At 32.6% G+C, this 19,048-nt stretch overlaps 1 protein-coding gene across 1 annotated transcript in view; it reads right to left on the reverse strand.

Moving 5' to 3' along the window:
• Positions 1–19,048, reverse strand: part of LOC143054665 (uncharacterized) — a 71,309-nt gene that overhangs the window by 35,082 nt on the left and 17,179 nt on the right. The window contains exons 5-9 of the mRNA XM_076227686.1: positions 18,254–18,336; positions 17,983–18,006; positions 14,900–14,983; positions 13,047–13,145; positions 12,485–12,589 (exon numbers count right to left, since the gene is read on the reverse strand). Coding sequence (XP_076083801.1) covers positions 12,485–12,589; positions 13,047–13,145; positions 14,900–14,983; positions 17,983–18,000 — 306 coding nt within the window. The 5' untranslated portion in view covers positions 18,001–18,006; positions 18,254–18,336. The remainder of the gene's footprint in view (positions 1–12,484; positions 12,590–13,046; positions 13,146–14,899; positions 14,984–17,982; positions 18,007–18,253; positions 18,337–19,048) is intronic.

The raw sequence follows: 19,048 nt of genomic DNA on the forward strand, positions 1-19,048 counted from the left end.
TTGTTGTATTGCTTTTCTCTGTTAATTACAAATAAGACTTGTATATCTGATATCTCATTATGAGTAACTGAGACCATAATAGTTGAGTGGTGCTTTAATGTTATTTTACATGTGCTCAACTTATAATGTCTAGTTTATAACGCATAACTAATGCAACATCATTCCAATCCTTTTGAACTTTTGCTGTGGTCATTAAAACAGCTTTAAGTGTTTCTAAAATATTTAATGAATGGCTGTTATTTATTTTGAATTTATTGAACCATAAAATTAATTTTTGACTCTTCACATTCAATAATCCGTGAAGCGGATTATGTTAAATGTGAAGAGTCAAAAATTAATTTTATGGTTCAATAAATTCAAAATAAATTATTGCCATTCATTATGAATAAATTTCTATCAAAAATAAGGCTCAAAGATGTATATCAAACTTATAACAACGTACATAGATGTTGGCGTATGAATACACAACGTTAGAGTGGGTGTGTCGCCATAAAAATTGATAACATTGAAAATAAAGCTAATTCTTTTAACCAATCAGAAGACAGTAAATACACAAAATTTATTTATTATAAAATAATGCTCCATAAAACAGCATTTAGTGTTTGTCACATATCTGTTACATTTTGTTTCTTAATAAACAAGTGAAACTGCGAGCTACTGCTCACTGATGATACCCCCGCCGCAAGTGGATAATACAATGTATTAATAGGGTAAAAATATGCAAGTGTTCGGTAAACAGGAAGTTGTCGAGTGATGAATCTGAAAACGCATCACACAGTAAAGCTGACTTATAAAAATCCTAAAAACCAAATTTCAGAAATCCTTGTATTGTAGTTCCTGAGAAAAATGTGACGAAAATTTTCAACTTGGCTATCATGTGTAAAATCATACAAGTGTTCGGTAAACAGGAAGTGGTCGAGTGATGAATCTGAAAACGCATCACACGGTAAAGCTGACTTATATAAATCCTGAAACCAAATTTCAGAAATCCTTGTATTGTAGTTCCTGAGAAAAATGTGACGAAAATTTTCAATTTGGCTATCATGTGTAAAATCATACAAGTGTTCGGTAAACAGGAAGTTATCAAGTGATGAATCTGAAAACGCATCACACGGTATGGCTGACATATATAAATGTTGATACTAAATTACAGAAAGGGTGGATGTGTAGTTCCTGAGAAAAATGTGACGAAAGTTTTGTGGGACGGACTGACTGACGGACGGACAAATGGACGGACGGACGGACGGACTGACTGACGGACGGACTAATGGACGGACGGACGGACTGACAGACAGAGGTAAAACAGTATACCCCCCCTTTTTTAAAGAGGGAGTATAATGAATACATCCTTATGTTTACATAAAGGTTGTAGGGTTTTGAAGGTCTTTTTAACTAATTTATATTTCATTTTTTGATTTTTCCGACAAATTATTCTCTTTTTTTTTATATTTTAGCACCCCGTTATTCTCTTTTTTTAATCAAAGAGCTCTGAGGGAAAAGACGGCCATTGTTTCTATTTTTTAAGGGGGTATCTTTTGATAGTCTACATACAAAGAATGAGCAAAAGAACAGCTAGAACATATAGAAAGGTTGACAATAATGAAACTAATTGTTGTTTATTGTTATTTTATTTCCTTAGTATGTTAGTCAAGAATTCATCATAGAGACAATTTGGACCAATGAGATCTGCACCTTCTAAATCAAAACATTTGATTAAAGTTGGGAGTTAGTTATCTAAAAGTCAATTGAATTTAACAACTACAGCATGTACAGTGGAGATCACTTCTAACCTCTCATTATAACTGTCATATTCTGTCATAGAACTGTTCTAACCTGTCCTAGAACAGTTCTACCTAGAACTGTTCTAAGTAGAACTGTCAGAATCAGTTCTAGGTAGAACTGACTAAATCAGTTCTAGGTAGAACTGTCAGGATAAGTTCTAGGTAGAACTGTCAGGATCAGTTCTAGGGTAGAACTATCTAAATCAGTTCTAGGTAGAACTGTCCAAATCACTTCTAACCGCAGAACTGACTAAATCAGTCAGGACTGTAGAACAGTTCTAAATGACGTCACTGCAGTAAGGGCACTTTAGAATTTAGAAGAAATAAATCACTTCCAACTACTTTGTATATAATAGCAGATTTTCTATATTTTTTACTGATCAAACGTTACATGTACAGATATCGAAGTGAATAGGAGGTTATCCAACTCATTGGAGAAATATTATTATAAGATTGCATATGGAAACATCGTTGTTTACGTTTCTTCGTTCCCCGTTTTCAACAGTCTCTTCCTAAATATAACTCTGCATTAATTTAATGGAATTTTAATCGTAATTTACCTTGTTTGCCTTGGATTTACATTCATTTAAGATTCTGTTTTGACAAATGTTCAAACGAAAATTGTACAGTGGATGAATTATGGGATATTAATGAAAAAAGTGTTGTATAACGTAAAAAAACTATATATACATTTGCACCATCTCGTCAATTTAGCCAGACTTATCAATAACGATTATAAATGATATTTGGGAGTCTGGAACTCAGAAAAATATACTCGATCTGAACATGAATGAAACATTTGCCCCTGGACGTTCCGCTACAAACAAAATTATGCATTTTTCTTTGATTTCTTCAAATTATATTAACCTGTTAACAGTATACTATTCCAAGAAGAGAACTTCCCATACATGTACTTTTTATTTTATTTTTATGATAAAGTATATGAATCCGTCATGTGTGTGTTGGATGATGCCGTTAAATAGTTTTGTTAAAAAAACCATCACAATCTACAAATGAACTACTGACTTAAGGTAAGGTTTGCGTACACAGGGAGATAACTCGAATTCAAATAATGAAAAAAGGAGGGACCCGCCATTTTGAATTGCTTTGATTAACCAATGTTTGATAACTACAATATTATCGAAAATAAAACAACACCTACCTCAAAATCGTCGTTTTGATGTAATTTTATCAAAATTTGAATCATACAAGTAACGTTATGACCGTCAGTTTGTTAGTTTTCATTTATATGACGTCACGTTTAGCCATAACGTCTTTGTGCAAAAACAATGCATGAAGTTTCGCGGAGTTTTATTTTATTTCATAAATGTACATGTTTATGCCCCCGCCGTAGCAAAGAGGGCATTGAGTTATATCCTTGTCTGCTTGTACATTGATCCGAATTTACGTATTATAGTGTATGTCCGTTTTTACAAAATTGATTTCCATACTATAACTCTAGCCTTCCTCAACCAACTGATATATAAAACTTATGCACAATGTTGTTGCCACAAAACCACAGAATAGATTTGAATTTTGATGTCGTCACTTTTACAGTTCTAGATTTATAAATGGTCTAACAAAAAATACCTTTCTCCATTCTCCCGTCCCCTTTCTCTTGTCTCCCGCCATAAAACCTTAAAAAAACCCTAATGTATGGGAAGCTGAATTCAATAGAAATCTGTTTAATATCTTGTGTTTTTATGGCTTGTCTCCGTCTTGTCCTTTCACAAGATAGAAGTGTTGTTTATTCTGCTTCAAGAACCCCGGTAACTTTTTCACTGACTGCTAAGCTGTCTTTTTATTGAATTTGTAAGTCTGATGCACGCCGTTTCCGATTTTTTTTGCAGTATGAATACAAATTATAGAAACGCAGGCTTGAATGAAAAACGGCACATTTTAGTGACATTTTTAGTCAATTTAGTTTTAAAATTTACATAATGCGCCATGTGTTTTACTTAAAGAGGATTCATATATAAATTCTCAGATATTTTTATTGCATGATTTTTACAAATGACAGAATGTTGAACTTGGTCTTTTACGCAAATACGCACACAACCCACACATTTACATCATTCGAAATGTATTTTATTTTTATCAATCACTTTTACAACTGACGGACTGTTCTAATAATATTTGTTTATGGATGCATTACGACACAACTTTTGTATTATGTCGTCCTGAACATGCCTGAAGTATTTGCCACTGGACATTTTACAACCTCTAATAAAAAAAACTTCTATGCATATCAGTCAACTTTGAATCAATTTTTCTAAAAACAAGGATGGTAATATGTGTCTCTACACATGCACAGCCTCACTATAAAATCCGGGAAAGTGTTAGTTTTTATTTTTTCTCCGTATATAAGAGATCATGATAAAGTAGTGACGACGCTCTGAGTTATTTTATGAGGTCGTTTTCTGAATTTTTCGTTTCTGTTCTCCAACTTTAGTTTGCTTTTACCAAATGATATAAAATTTATACGGAATGCTTTATAATGTTTCATGTTTATATAAGAGTTTATAACCTTAAACATGTTAAAAAGTCACTTTAGTGAAGGTTCATTATTATGGATACAGAGAGGAAATAACGGCGCGCTAAATTCTTAGATATGGTATAAATACACCTTGTCGCTATGTGTCTGCCATTACTGGATATCACACAGGTTCCAGTAAAATTTTGACGTCATAAAACAAAATATCTGATGCTACAATGGAAAAGTGATTGTTGTATGCTTTAAAAGTTCAAGAGGCCGGGTCAGCCAGGATTAGCGATGAGGTTTATTGTGTTTTCAAAGTTGGTGTCATTTTTATCATACGATCCGTCCTCACATAGAAATATTATTGGTTTACAATGAGGCCATATATATTTACATGATAAAGTGTACATAAGTTCAGTTTTGGTTGATATATATTGTTTTAACTTATTAAAGACAGGTACATTTTTGCATAGTTAATTACAAGGTTGGAAGTTTTCTCTGAAAAAAATAATAAGATAGAATAATGTATTTGTTCACCTAATTTTAAAGATCAAAATTAATAATTAGATGCATAATTTAATCCTTTTGTTTGGAAGACCACCCTAATTATAGGTTATAAAACTGTTAATGGAGTACAATTTATAACCTGGGGCAAAATAATGTTAATATCCCTCTTAATTAATTAGACATTGATTTTTGCAGTTATTGAACAAAATAAACACAAAAAAAACAAAGAAACCAGAAAAAAAATTCAACCCTGAGAAAGAAATCCTTAGAAAACTATGTAAATAATGATAAATGAAACATGCAGTGGTGAATACAGGTTCAAAGTTTGAGATGCAGGTTGTTCAATAGAATTCGAAGGTGGTACCTTGTACTTTTAATTCTAATGTTACGGAAAGTTTCATGTACATTCAACAGCTAAATTTAGGATTTTTATATTCTTGCAATATATTTAAAAGAATCTACTACATGTATAAGGTAAAGAGTGTCGGTCAACATGAGTGACTAGCTTTTAAGTATACATGCATGACATGTAGATATCAATGAATACCAGCAATTGACAAGTTCAAACTCTGTAAACAATGCAGAAAAAAAAAGACAAAAATATATCAATAGCTCAATCAAACTTGATTGGTGTAAAACACACGAAACATGCACAAGGACTCATAAAGAAATATTTAAAGAAGATAAACATATATAAAAGCAACAATTTGGTACTAAACATGAATCCCAGTAAAAGTTGAACTTGTACAAGTATGTTCCATTAGATGATTAGACTGTATTTGGATAAAAACATACTTTCAGTCCTGTTAAATATACAGATACATGTATTCATAAAGTATTGCCATTTCCATTATCAAAATAAGACACAGATGAGACTTCTATCATTGTCTTCGCTTATTTATTTTTCTTCCGTAAAGTTCCATTACACATATTGCCTATTGTAAACCACTCAAACTCTATGCATGTACAGTACTGTAAATTCAGAAATAATTGAATGCGAATAATGTGACTAGGTAAATATCGCAATAATAAGAACTTGCATTCTTAGACATTTTTAACTGAAACATACTCATTTATGAGGAATTATTTAAAATCACAATAAATAAACATTTTTTAGTAAAATTGAGAATGGAATTTAGGGAATATGCATGTCAATGAGACAACCCAACCAAAGAGCAGATAACAGCTAAGGCATCCATTCTTGAATAATTGCAATAATAAATGATCATATACTGGAAATAGTATAATAAATGCATGCAAAACTTTCAGTATTTACACTTTTTAAAAATTGCTGGGTATCCAGATTTAACATCTTTTATAAACTGATTTTATTTAAATTATGAATCATTTTTCAATAATTTAAAGTTGAAAATTGACATATATATAAATGTGAAATCTAATTTGGTAAGTGTTGGTTATATAATTTCTAAGTGTATCCAGATTTTTTTCAAAAGGGGTCAACAAAAAACATGTAAGCAATACACATGATACATGGTCACACAAAGACTTTACTGCAATTTGTCTGTTTTTATATCATATAAGGAGATGTAGTATGATCGCCATTGAGACACTTATCCACCAATTGTAAGTTCTAATTAAATAGCTATATAAATAATCAATTACACTATAGGCATATACCTCCTTTGACCATGAGAAAATTCATACTGAATAGTGGGCTAAATATGGCTTGGACATAAAAAAAAATCAAAGTGCTGGATAGCACCTCTGGAAAGTTTGCAACTGTATAACATTGTATAATGTATTATTTCAAATAGGTTATAGACGTGTATATTTTCAAATATGTATTTAATCACAGTCTGGATTTTTCAAACAAAACCATTGTCTCGGAAGCAATTTCCAAATATCACTTTTAATGCCCCATTTATGGACATTATGTTTTCTGGTCTGTGCATCCGACCTTCCGTCCGTTTGTTTGTCTGTCCCATTCAGGTTAAAATTTTTGGTTGTGGTAGTTTTTGATGACGTTGAAGTCCAATCAATTAACCTGTGTATATATATAGCAAATTCTGAAGCACCGTGACCGTTTGGTGGTGCGCCTGTCAGATGAGAAACGTACAGATAAGGTAATAGGTAACAGGTAAATATACTATTGGTATCGGTATCCGATTCGACCCTGAACTTGTTAACTATTGGCAATATTAATCTATTTGGGGAAAAAAGGGTCTGGAGTGGTGTAATTTTTAATCAACACCTTTGTCCTATATTGGATATATATATATATATATATAATTGAATTCTTTGATTAGTCATTTTTACCCCATGACGGCTGACAAATTGACCTCGTTATTTTAGTATTATACTAGAACACACCCATGATATCGCGGGTCCGTGACTGACTTAAAGTATATAACTATGCGTATGCCTTATTTTAGTATTGGTATTGTCATCTGATAAAGTCATGCCGATTATAAGATGCACAGTTTTCTCTGCTTTCAAAATCTTTCTGTTTGAACCCGTCGACCTGAAATCTATCAATTATTGGTAATATTAATAATTTGAAAAACAAAAGGGCCTGAAATGGAGTATTTTTTACTCAACAGTATACAGCAAAATTCTAAATACACCATTTGGTGGTGCGCCTGTCAGATGCGAAACGTACAGATAAGGCAATAGGTAACAGGTGAATATACTATTGGTATCGGTGTCGGACTCTATCCGAACTTCTTAATTATTGGCTATTTTAATTACGGGGAAAACAAAGGGGCCTGGAGTGGTGTAATTTTTAATCAACACCATTGTACTATATTAGTTATATATAAAGTTGAATTCTTTGATTCATCGTTTTTACGTGAAGACGTCTGACAAATTGGACCTCGTTACTTTAGTATTATAGATATATAGATGTTCCCTATGATATAATCTTTTTGATTTAAATGCCAAATTAGAGTTTTTACTCCATTTTCACGGTCAACTGAACATAGAAAATGATAGTGCAGATGGGACATGCGAGTACTATGGACACATTCTTGTTTTATATATCTATACTTCAAAATCTCACCTGATAAATGTATAACTGAAGAAAGCTACAAGTCAAACTTATATATAAGGGTATAAATACTTGATAAGGTCAGAGACATATAATACTGTATTATATGTCTCTGATAAGGTATACTGAAAAATTCACCCCTTTACATCTAGATTGGTAAAAGTGAGGCCAACACTTGAAATTCAAACTTGACTTGTGTTTTGTGGTTATAAGCATTGCGTATAAGTTTCATAAAATTTGGTTCAGGCAAACTTAAGTAAGAGAACAGAAATCTATTTTGGGATCATTGTATGGACGTAGTCGTACAAGTAAGGGACGTACATACTTACAGAAAAAAAACAAGGATACAACTCAATATGGTGGGGGCATAACAGTAGTAGTATGACCTCAGGAATAAAAAAGTTTATATACACTAAATTCATACAATGATGATCATTGTCATTAATTAAGGGCATCCGATACAGTTTCAAGGGAGTTAACTCTTGGCGCGACGTTAAGGGTTTAAATTCCCACAAAACGTCACTTTTTTCGGCACGTAATGAGTGTAATTTTCCGTAATTAGAAACGTAAATGTGGATTTTTCGATGCCCTAATTTCTGTTTCTCCTGCAACTTACTTCTACCCCGTTAATATTAGTGGATTTGATTCTGACAGGATAACAGTATAATAAAACCATAAGAAATAAAACACATTACTGTTTCTGTGAGATCTTCAACAAAATATCATATAGTTACAATCTCAAGATGACTGACCCTTTTGGTGTTACTAATATAATGCTTGTCAAATATCATTTTTGATATGAGGAAGGCACTACCTTCAGAGGCAGATTTAGGGGGGGGGGGTCAGGGGGGAAAAAATTGTTTGCTTATATAGGGAATCACTGAAGAGTGACTGGAGTGGGCCCCCACTTATGAAAAATTCTGGATCCGCCACTGACCTTAAATGCCAGCTTAATACCAAGACTATGTCCTATAAATAGATTAATTGTTGGTTGCTTAACATCCAGTGGCAAATAGTTCATGCAAAAATTTGATGGGACGTATTATGGTATACAAATGTCCGGCTTCCGTCTGTCCGTCGTAAACATGGTACAGCATATTATCCTAATGTCATGGTTGTTTTTTTCATGATGGTCAAACGATCTGTATTCTTTTTGGTGAACTTTTGAGTAACCAAACCAGGGGTGGGGTTTTTTTTCACAGTCTGCGCTGTATCTTTTAAAGGATAGTTGATATGCACTCATTTTCGAACGTGTCCATACGATATCAGTTTAATAGAAATTTGACAAGAACTGTACACTTGAAAAATCTAATTAACCATAATGACCAGGACAGACAGAGGAATGAACGTGCAATATTTTATGTACCCTGCAATGCGTCTCGCTGTGGTGATAATTTTTTTTTAATTAGTTATAATTTCCAATGAAATTACGCATAGGTAATATGCACAGTCCTCTCGCTATTGATTCAACCGTTTTTGCCAAATCAAAATTTAAAATAATTAAAGAACCTTAGTGAGCACGCTCACATACCCCACGTCCCCACATTGTCATTGGAGAAATTAAATAAGTATAAGAAAAAAAAATTGTATAAGAAAAAATACTGAATAATAATTTCCTGTCAATATACACATCTACATAGTATGTCCTTATTATCTACAAAATTTCATGAAATTCTGTTGTGTGTTTTCAGAGGTGTTGAGATGACAAACTGTTGCAGAAGTACATTGAAGCAAATAAGTTCAAAGGGGCATAACTCTTAGAAAAAAAATTGAATCGTAATTTCCTGTTGATATGCACATCTACGTAGTATGTCCTTATTATCTACAAAGTTTCATGAAATTCTGTTCTGTGGTTTCAGAAGAGTTGAGATGACAAACTGTTGAAGTAGTACCTGAAAGCAAATAAGTTCAAAGAGGCGTAACTCCTAGAAAAAAAATTGAATCATGATTTCCTGTCGATATGCACATCTACATAGTATGTCCTTATTATCTGAAAAGGTTTCATGAAATTCTGTTATGTAGTTTCAGAGGAGTTGCGATGACAAACTGTTGCAGAGGTACATTGAAGCAAATAAGTTCAAAGGGGCGTAACTCCTAGAAATAAAATTGAATCATAATTTCCTGTCGATATGCACAACTACATAATATGTCCTTTTCATATAAAAAGATTTGTGAAATTCTGTTGTGTGGTTTGAGAGGAGTTGCGATGACAAACTGTTGCAGTAGTACATTAAAGTAAATAAGTTCAAAGGGGCGTAACGCTTAGAAAAAAAATTGAATCGTAACTTCCTGTCGATATGCACATCTACATAGTATGTCCTTATTATCTGAAAAGGTTTCATGAAAATCTGTTGTGTGGTTTGAGAGGAGTTGCGATGACAAACTGTTGCAGTAGTACATTGAAGCAAATAAGTTCAAAGGGGCGTAACTCCTAGAAAAAAAATTGAATCGCAATTTCCCGTCGAAATGCACAACTACATAGTATGTCCTTATTATCTGAAAAAGTTTCGTGAAATTCTGTTGTGTGGTTTGAGAGAAGTTGCGATGACAAGAAACAGTACTGACGGACGGACGGACTGACGGACGGACGGACGGACGGGTCAAAAACAGTATACCCTCCGCAACTTTGTTGCGTGGGGTATAATTATGGTATAGTTTCTCTGTATGGACAAAAGCATCCTTTAATTAAGACAATGTTTTTCTGTTGTCAGTTTGATCCACTTGAGCATGCTGAACGAGTGGAGGTCCTTATATCCACATTGGAAAGTGAAACAGCTTGTATTTTATAAATAACGGAATTAAAAGTTTTCAAATGATTTTTGGCTTTAAAACTTTCAGATCGACGTCAGTTTGACAAAAACAATGCACTCTTCTATTAAAGCCTGGAATTACCTTTACCCGTCCTTGGCGTGAGACATATAAGCCATATAATTATCGATTATTTTATATTCTATCACCTGTGTATTGTTAAAATAAAACTTGTCAATTATCCGACAACTTGGTCAAATATCAACTTGTTCTCGCATACCGTACTCTTTCGATACACTCGGGCTTTTATTTATTCAATAAGAAACAGTTGTAAATATCGTACATAGTAAAAAATAGTGTGGGAAAATGTTCATTCATGAAATATTCATTGATATGAGCGTGTGGATGGGGTATACAGATCTAGGAGGGTTTGGATGGGGTATACAGATATCCACACCCTCCTATATCTGTATATCCCATTCACACTCTCCTATATCTGTATACCTTATCCACACCCTCCCATATCTGTATACCCCACCAACACCCTCCTATATCTGTATACCCCATCCACACCCTCCTATATCTGTATACCCCATCCACACTCTCATATATCTGTATACCTGATCCACACCCTCCTATATCTGTTTATACCATACACACACTCCTTTAACTGTATACCCCATCCACACTCTCTTATATCTGTATACCCCATCCACACTCTCCTATATCTGTATATCCAATCCACACCTTCCTATATCTGTATATCCCATCCACACTCTCCTATCTCTGTATACCCCATCCACACTCTCCTATGTCTGTATACCCCATCCACACCCTCCTATATCTGTATATATCCCATCCACACTCTCCTTTTTCTGTATACCCCATCCACACCCTCCTATATCTGTATACCCCATCTTTACCATCCTATATCTATATACACCATCCACACCCTCCTATATCTGTATACCCCATCCACACTCTCTTATATCTGTATACCCCATCCACAACCTCCTATATCTGTATACCCATCTTTACCCTCCTATATCTATATACACCATCCACACCCTCCTATATCTGTATATCTCATCCACACTCTCTTATACCTGTATACCCAATCCACACCATCCTATATCTGTATACCCCATCCACACCCTCCTTTATATGTATACCCCATCCATACCCTCCTATATCTGTATACCCCATCCACACTCACCTATATCTGTATACCCCATCCACACCCTCCTATATCTGTATACCCAATCCACACCCTCCTATATCTGTATACCCCATCCACACCCTCCTATATCTGTATACCCTATCCACACCCTCCTATATCTGTATACCCCATCCACATGCTCCTATATCTTTATACCCCATGTACACCTAGATCTGTATATATTTTTTTTTACAGCATTTCAGTTTTTAGTGATTGTTCAAATAAGACAATAAATAAATTATGACAAGATGACATTTATCTCTAGACAGATTTGTAGAAATTTCCATAGGATCATCTCTTTCAAATTATTGCATTACATAACTTCCTACTGCCAACAATATGAAATGATTAAGCATTTTTTCCCCTTATTGAATCCATATAAATATTGTCTAGTAGTGTTTAAGTTTGTTTCACCCATCTTAAAGATTATCTGTCATTGCCCACCTCGTATCTGTTTAAATATATAAACACATGGTGAACGAATGTCAATGCATTGCTTAGACTGTTTTGATATTATCACATAACTTTGTTATAATTGTCATGACAACAGACAGGTGTAAGTTTTGTTTGACAGTTTGTTTGTTTACAAAGACTTTAATTACAGCAAACTTCTTAAGTTCAATTCAAATAATCATATGACTTTTAACTATAGCCTTTAAATAGAATCCAACCATATCTTATACATCATTTTAGTGATTCATTACTTAATAGTTGAACACTGGTCATATACTATAAAATATTACCTTATGTGTTGTAACCAAGGGACTGGCACCTCTTTCTACCAGACATCTTGTGGTCTGTAGTTGTCCCATATTAGCAGCCCAATGTAAAGCTGTTTCTCCATTGTTCTATAATATAACCAAATAACATGTAAATATAATGTACAATACTTTGTTATTAATATCAATAATATACAACATATCCTACAACTGACATTAAAACTTATCTGATAAACTGGACAATGTTGTGTAATAAATATAAACAAAATATATATCACATGAATCAGTGGTCAAAACTGAATAAAATGACCAGTCACACTTGTATTTATATTCTACATAAACAACAAATAAACATGTTTTGTTGTGAAATGTCAAAACTTCCATAAAACCTGATATTTTTAAAAAAAATTTTTTTTCAAGAAATGTGTAAAATAATTATATCAATGGATTCAGTAGAACAAAACAAGTAAAATGAAACCCCACTTTATATGATTCTTACAAATATTTGTTCGTTAAAACTGTCTAATTAACAACATGATTTAGTGTGGATTAATAGTAATGTGATCAGACTAAGTAGATAACATACACATGTGATGTCGATCTTACATCCTCTATCAATGAGGAGTCTACAGATCTCCAGGTCTCCTCTGTAGGCAGCAATCATTAATGCTGTCTCTCCTTCCTCCTGGAATAATACAACTGACATCAAAACTTGTCTGATAAACTGGACAATGTTGTGTAATAAATATAAACAAAATATATATCACATGAATTAGTGGTCAAAACTGAATAAAATGACCAGTCACACTTGTTTTAATATTGTATATAAACAATAAATAAACATGTTTTGTTGTGAAATGTCAAAACTTCCATTAAACCTGATATCTTAAAAAAATATTTTATTCAAGAAATGTGTAAAATAATTATATCAATGGATTCAGTAGAACAAAACAAGTAAAATGAGACCCCACTTTATATGATTCTTATAAATATTTGTTCATTAAAACTGTCTAATTAACAACAGGAATTAGTGTAGATTCAGTATAATTATTCATTTCAATAAAAATATTTTTTTTAAGAAACATGAAAAGGGAGATATATTTTCTGATTCAGAACAATAATACGAGTAAAATGAGACCCCACTTGATATAATTATTACAAATATTTGTTCATTAAAACTGTCCAATTAACAACATGATTTAGTGTAGATTAATAGTAATGTGATCAGACTAAGTAGATAACATACATCTGTGATGTCGATCTTACATCCTCTATCAATGAGGAGTCTACAGACCTCCAGGTGTCCTTCCCTAACAGCAAACATTAATGCTGTCCATCCAATATACTCCTGGAATAATACAACTGACATCAAAACTTGTCTGATAAACTGGACAATGTTGTGTAATAAATATAAACAAAATATATATCACATGAATCAGTGGTCAAAACTGAATACAATGACCAGTCACACTTGTATTTATATTCTACATAAACAACAAATAAACATGTTTTGTTGTGAAATGTCAGGACTTCCATAAAACCTGATATTTAAAAAAAAATTTTTTTTTCAAGAAATGTGTAAAATAATTATATCAATGGATTCAGTAGAACAAAACAAGTAAACTGAGACCCCACTTTATATGATTCTAACAAATATTTGTTCATTAAAACTGTCTGATTAACAACAGGAATTAGTGTAGATTCAGTATCATCATTCATTTCAATAAAAATATTTTTTATGCTTATGTACAATCTGTTATGTTCTGAGGTAATTTGTAGTTGTGTGGTTTTTTTTACTGCTTATGTACAATTTGTTATGTTCTGAAGTAACTTGTAGTTGTGTGTTTTATATTTCTTATGTACAATTTGTTCTGTTCTGAAGTAACTTGTAGTTGTGTGTTTTATACTGCTGGTGTACAATTTGTTATGTTCTAAAGTAATTTGTAGTTGTGTGTTTTATACTGTTGGTGTACAACTTGTTATGTTCTGAGGTAACTTGTAGTTGTGTGTTTTATATTTCTTATGTATAATCTGTTATGTTCTGAAGTAACTTGTAGTTGTGTGTTTTTTTACTGCTTATGTACAATTTGTTATGTTCTGAAGTTTTGTAGTTGTGTGTTTTATACTGCTGGTGTACAATTTGTTCTGTTCTGACGTAATTTGTAGAACTTTGTTTGTTTTATACTGCTTATGTACAATCTGTTATGTTCTGAAGCAACTTGTTTTTTTATTTTTTATACTTCTGTTATTATAGTTCTAAAGTAAATTGTTGTCGTGTGTTTATGTACAATATTCAACATTTTGAAGTTACTTGTAGTTTTCACTGTTTCACTGTGCTTAAATTTAAGTAACATGTAGTTTTGTGTCTTTTTTTGTTCATGTACCATAAAAGGCTGTATCTTCAAATGATTTTTCTATGAATGTGAATATTTTACTTACATCTCGATAATCGATGTCTGCACCATTCTGTAGACATAATTTTAAGGCTTCAATATCTCCATCTATAGCAGCTGTAGTAAGTTTCTGTAAGTAAAACATAGAAATTACATTTAATCTTGATAATCAATGTCTGCACCATTCTGTAGACATAATTTTAAGGCTTCTATATCTCTATTCCCAGCAGCTGTAGTAAGTTTCTGTAAGTAAACCGTAATAAAAATATATTGTAATGAATGTCCTTACTGTTAACTTATGTAATAATTATGTTTTCTTCTGTTTAGCAATGACTACATAAATCAGTAGTATCCTTCCTTCAAATAACAGACAGAGAGGAATTCTTTTAATAGCATATAATTGTTGGGATTTATGCATTTTATATTATCAAGAAAAACACTAAGAGTGCACACGATGAAATGTCTCGCCTTCTTTACTAATCATTGATATTATGTTGATAGTCCTAAATAAAAAGCTTTATCACAACTGTCACATAAACTTAACATTAACCAAGAAAACTAAACATTGACCAATGAACCATGAAAATGAGGTCAAGGCATGTACAGCTAACAGTTCTTCCAAACAACAGATATAGTTGACCTATTGGTTATAGTTTAAGAAAATCAGACCAAAACATAAAAACTTAACACTGAGCAATGAACCGTGAAAATGAGGTCAAGGTCAAATAAAACCTGTGCGATTGACATATACACCATAAAATATTTCCATACAACAAATAAAGTTGACATATTGCATAAAGTATTAAATAAAAAGACCAAAACTCAAAAACTGAACTTTGACCAGTGAACCATGAAAATGAGGTCAGGGTTAGATGACACCTGCCAGCTAGACATGTACACCTTACAATCATTCCATACACCAAATATGGTAGACCTATTGCATACAGAATAAGAACAAGAGTGTGTCCATAGTATGCGGATGCCCCACTCCCACTATCATTTTCTATGTTCAGTGGACCGTGAAATTGGGGTCAAAACTTTAATTGAGAATTAAAATTAGAAAGATCATATCATAGGGAACATGTGTACTAAGTTTCAAGTTGATGTAACTTTAACTTCATCAAAAACTACCTTGACCAAAAACTTTAACCTGAACTTTGCACTATCATTTTCTATGTTCAGTGGACCATGAAATTAGGGTCAAAACTAAAATTTGGCATTAAAATTAGAAAGATCATATCATGGGGAACATGTGTATTAAGTTTCAAGTTGATTGGACTTCAGCTTCATCAAAAACTATCTCGACCAAACACTTTAACCGGACGGACAAACGGAGGCACAGACCAGAAAACATAATGCCCCTCTACTATCATAGGTGGGGCATAAAAACAGACCAAAACACAAAAACCTTACTGTAACCACTGAACCATCAAAATGAGTTCCAGGTCAGATGACACCTGCCATTTGGACATATACACTTTACAGTTCTTCCATCACTGAATATACTAGATCTATTGCTTATAGTATCTGAGATATGGACCTGATCACCAAAACTTAACCTTGTTCACTGATTCATGAAATGAGGTCGAGGTCAAGTAAAAACTGTCTAACAGGCATGAAGACCTTGCAAGGTACACACATACCAAATATAGTAATCCTATTACTTATAATAAGAGAGAATTTAACATTACAAACAATATTTTTTTCAAGTAGTCACTGAACCATGGAAATGAGGTCAAGGACATTGGACATGTGACTGACGGAAACTTCATAACATGAGGCATTTATATACAAAGTATGAAACATCCAGGTCTTCAACCTTCTAAATATGAAGCTTTTTAGATGTTATCCGCCGTCGGATCACTATCCCTATGTCGAGCTTTCTGCGACTTAAGTCACAGGCTCGACAAAAATTGTTAACCTTCAAAAAAATTTTTGTTTTGGGAAATCATGGGCTAGATTTGGCATATCCTTGATTTTTCTTTCTTGTAGTATTTTCTGGACTTTGACCTTTGTCCTTTTAAAGATATGTAATACACTTAGTCCTTTAGTTGCCCCTACTTTTGTCCTTTTTAAGACATGTAGTTGTGTTTTTCATTCAATAAGTCCTTTAATTGCCTTTTAAAGACATGTAGTTGTGTTTCATTCACTTTGCCCCTAGTTACTTTCTCATCCTTTTTCATATCAGCTAGTAGAAATCTATCTATTAACGTACTTAAAGAGATACATATATAAATGTATGTAGACTGAATAAATGTAGATATGGGATATAATAAAGCAATGAGAATGTAAACTAACAAGACAAAAGTGTGTTGCATCAGTCAGCTCTTTATACCATAAAATAGATTGGTCGTATTCAACTCACATGAACTTAACAATGGCAAGGGGAGATAACTTCTGTATTTTATTTTTTTTATGTAGAAAAATTGTCCCAATATTTTTTTCAAATAACTCTATAGACCTACTTAGAGTTACAAATAAACAAGGATTCTGAAGGTACTACATAAATAATACACTGTCTCCCACTTTAAAAATCTCCCCCCCCTTTCCCACCTCCCTCAAAAGCTGTCCATCCTCAAAAGCTGTCCATCCCCTCCTACATCATGTACATTCATACTTGAAAAATATTTGCTAAATTTCTTAAACTGCATTTTTGTTTGTTTTGTTCAGTTACTGAATACTGATTCAAATGCTGTTTGTGTCACCAGTGTAATGAGTAGAAATGTTTTTGAGTTCACCTTGCTTTGTCCCAGTTTTGTATTTTTTTTTTTTTTTGGAATAAGTAGTTTGGTAGTTCACTTAGAATTCTACTAGTTTTATCTCAAGTAATCACATACTTGTATCTAATTGTACACTAAGGCCAAATAAAAAAGTATGTGTGGTTCCAGTTACATCTGAAAATAAGTTAGGGTAGGTAGGCAGGGACTTTTTTTTTATATTGAGTCTATGGGAGCAACATTCTGAATTTAACAGTGCTTAATGAAAAATGACAATAAAATCTTTAGGGTAGGCTATTTTTAAGCCGAAAAAGTAGGGACAGTAGGGTTACTGGAACCACACATATATTTTTATTTGGCCTAATGGGGAACAAAACTATAAATGACAAGGAGACTATTAAGTAAATCTTACATCATTCCAACTTTCCATTATAGCCTAAAAATAGAAAAGAATAATTATAGTCAATATATACATTGTACTGTTGAGTTTTAATTGAGGTATTTGTGTTATTGCCAATTGAAACATGATCACTATGAGTGGTAAAATACTGACTTAATATTTTTATCTTTTTATTTCATTCAAATAATATATTATAGCATTGAAACAGTCATTTATTTCAACTTTTCTGCACTATTTAAAGTTAATGAACTGAACTCAAAACCTTAAAAATCTAATCACATACCTAAATGAGGTACAAATGTATTCTACAAGCAGGGTGTGACTTTTTCCATCGAACACCAGAACATCTACTGCACTTTTGCAGATCTAAAAATTTCAAAAGTTTTATTTACCAGCATTAAGACACACATAAAGAACAATATTAAATATCATATTGCAGCTTCTCAAAACATTATCAATAATCAACTAGACCAGTCACATTAAATTCAATCATTTTTTTTATTCTGTATGTGCCTGTCCACAGCCAGGACCTATGACGTAGTGTCTGTAGTTAGAAGCTGTGTACCATATTTGTTTTTCCTTCATTGTTGTAGTAGGTTGTTCGTTTTTCTTTTGAAATGTTTCACATTTTATCATACCAAGGCTTTTATAGATGATTATATGGTATGGGTTTTGCTCATTGTTGAAGGCTATTAGACGACCTGTAATTGTTTATATCTTTGTCCTATGGTCTAAGAATAATTGCTTCATTGTTACTCATACCACATCTCCTAATTATTATATGGTATGGGTTTTGCACATTGTTGAAGGCTGTTAAACGACCTGTAATTGTTTATATCTTTGTCCTATGGTCTAGGAATAATTGTATCATTGTTAATCATACCACATCTTCTAATTATTATATGGTATGGGTTTTGCTTATTGTTGATGGCTGTTAAACGACCTGTAATTGTTTATATCTTTGTCCTATGGTCTAGGAATAATTGTATCATTGTTAATCATACCACAACTCCTAATTATTATATGGTATGGGTTTTGCTCATTGTTGAAGGCTATAAGACGATCTGTAATTGTTTAT

The sequence above is a fragment of the Mytilus galloprovincialis genome, chromosome 12 (assembly GCF_965363235.1).
Source record: "Mytilus galloprovincialis chromosome 12, xbMytGall1.hap1.1, whole genome shotgun sequence".
NCBI lineage: Eukaryota > Metazoa > Mollusca > Bivalvia > Mytilida > Mytilidae > Mytilus > Mytilus galloprovincialis.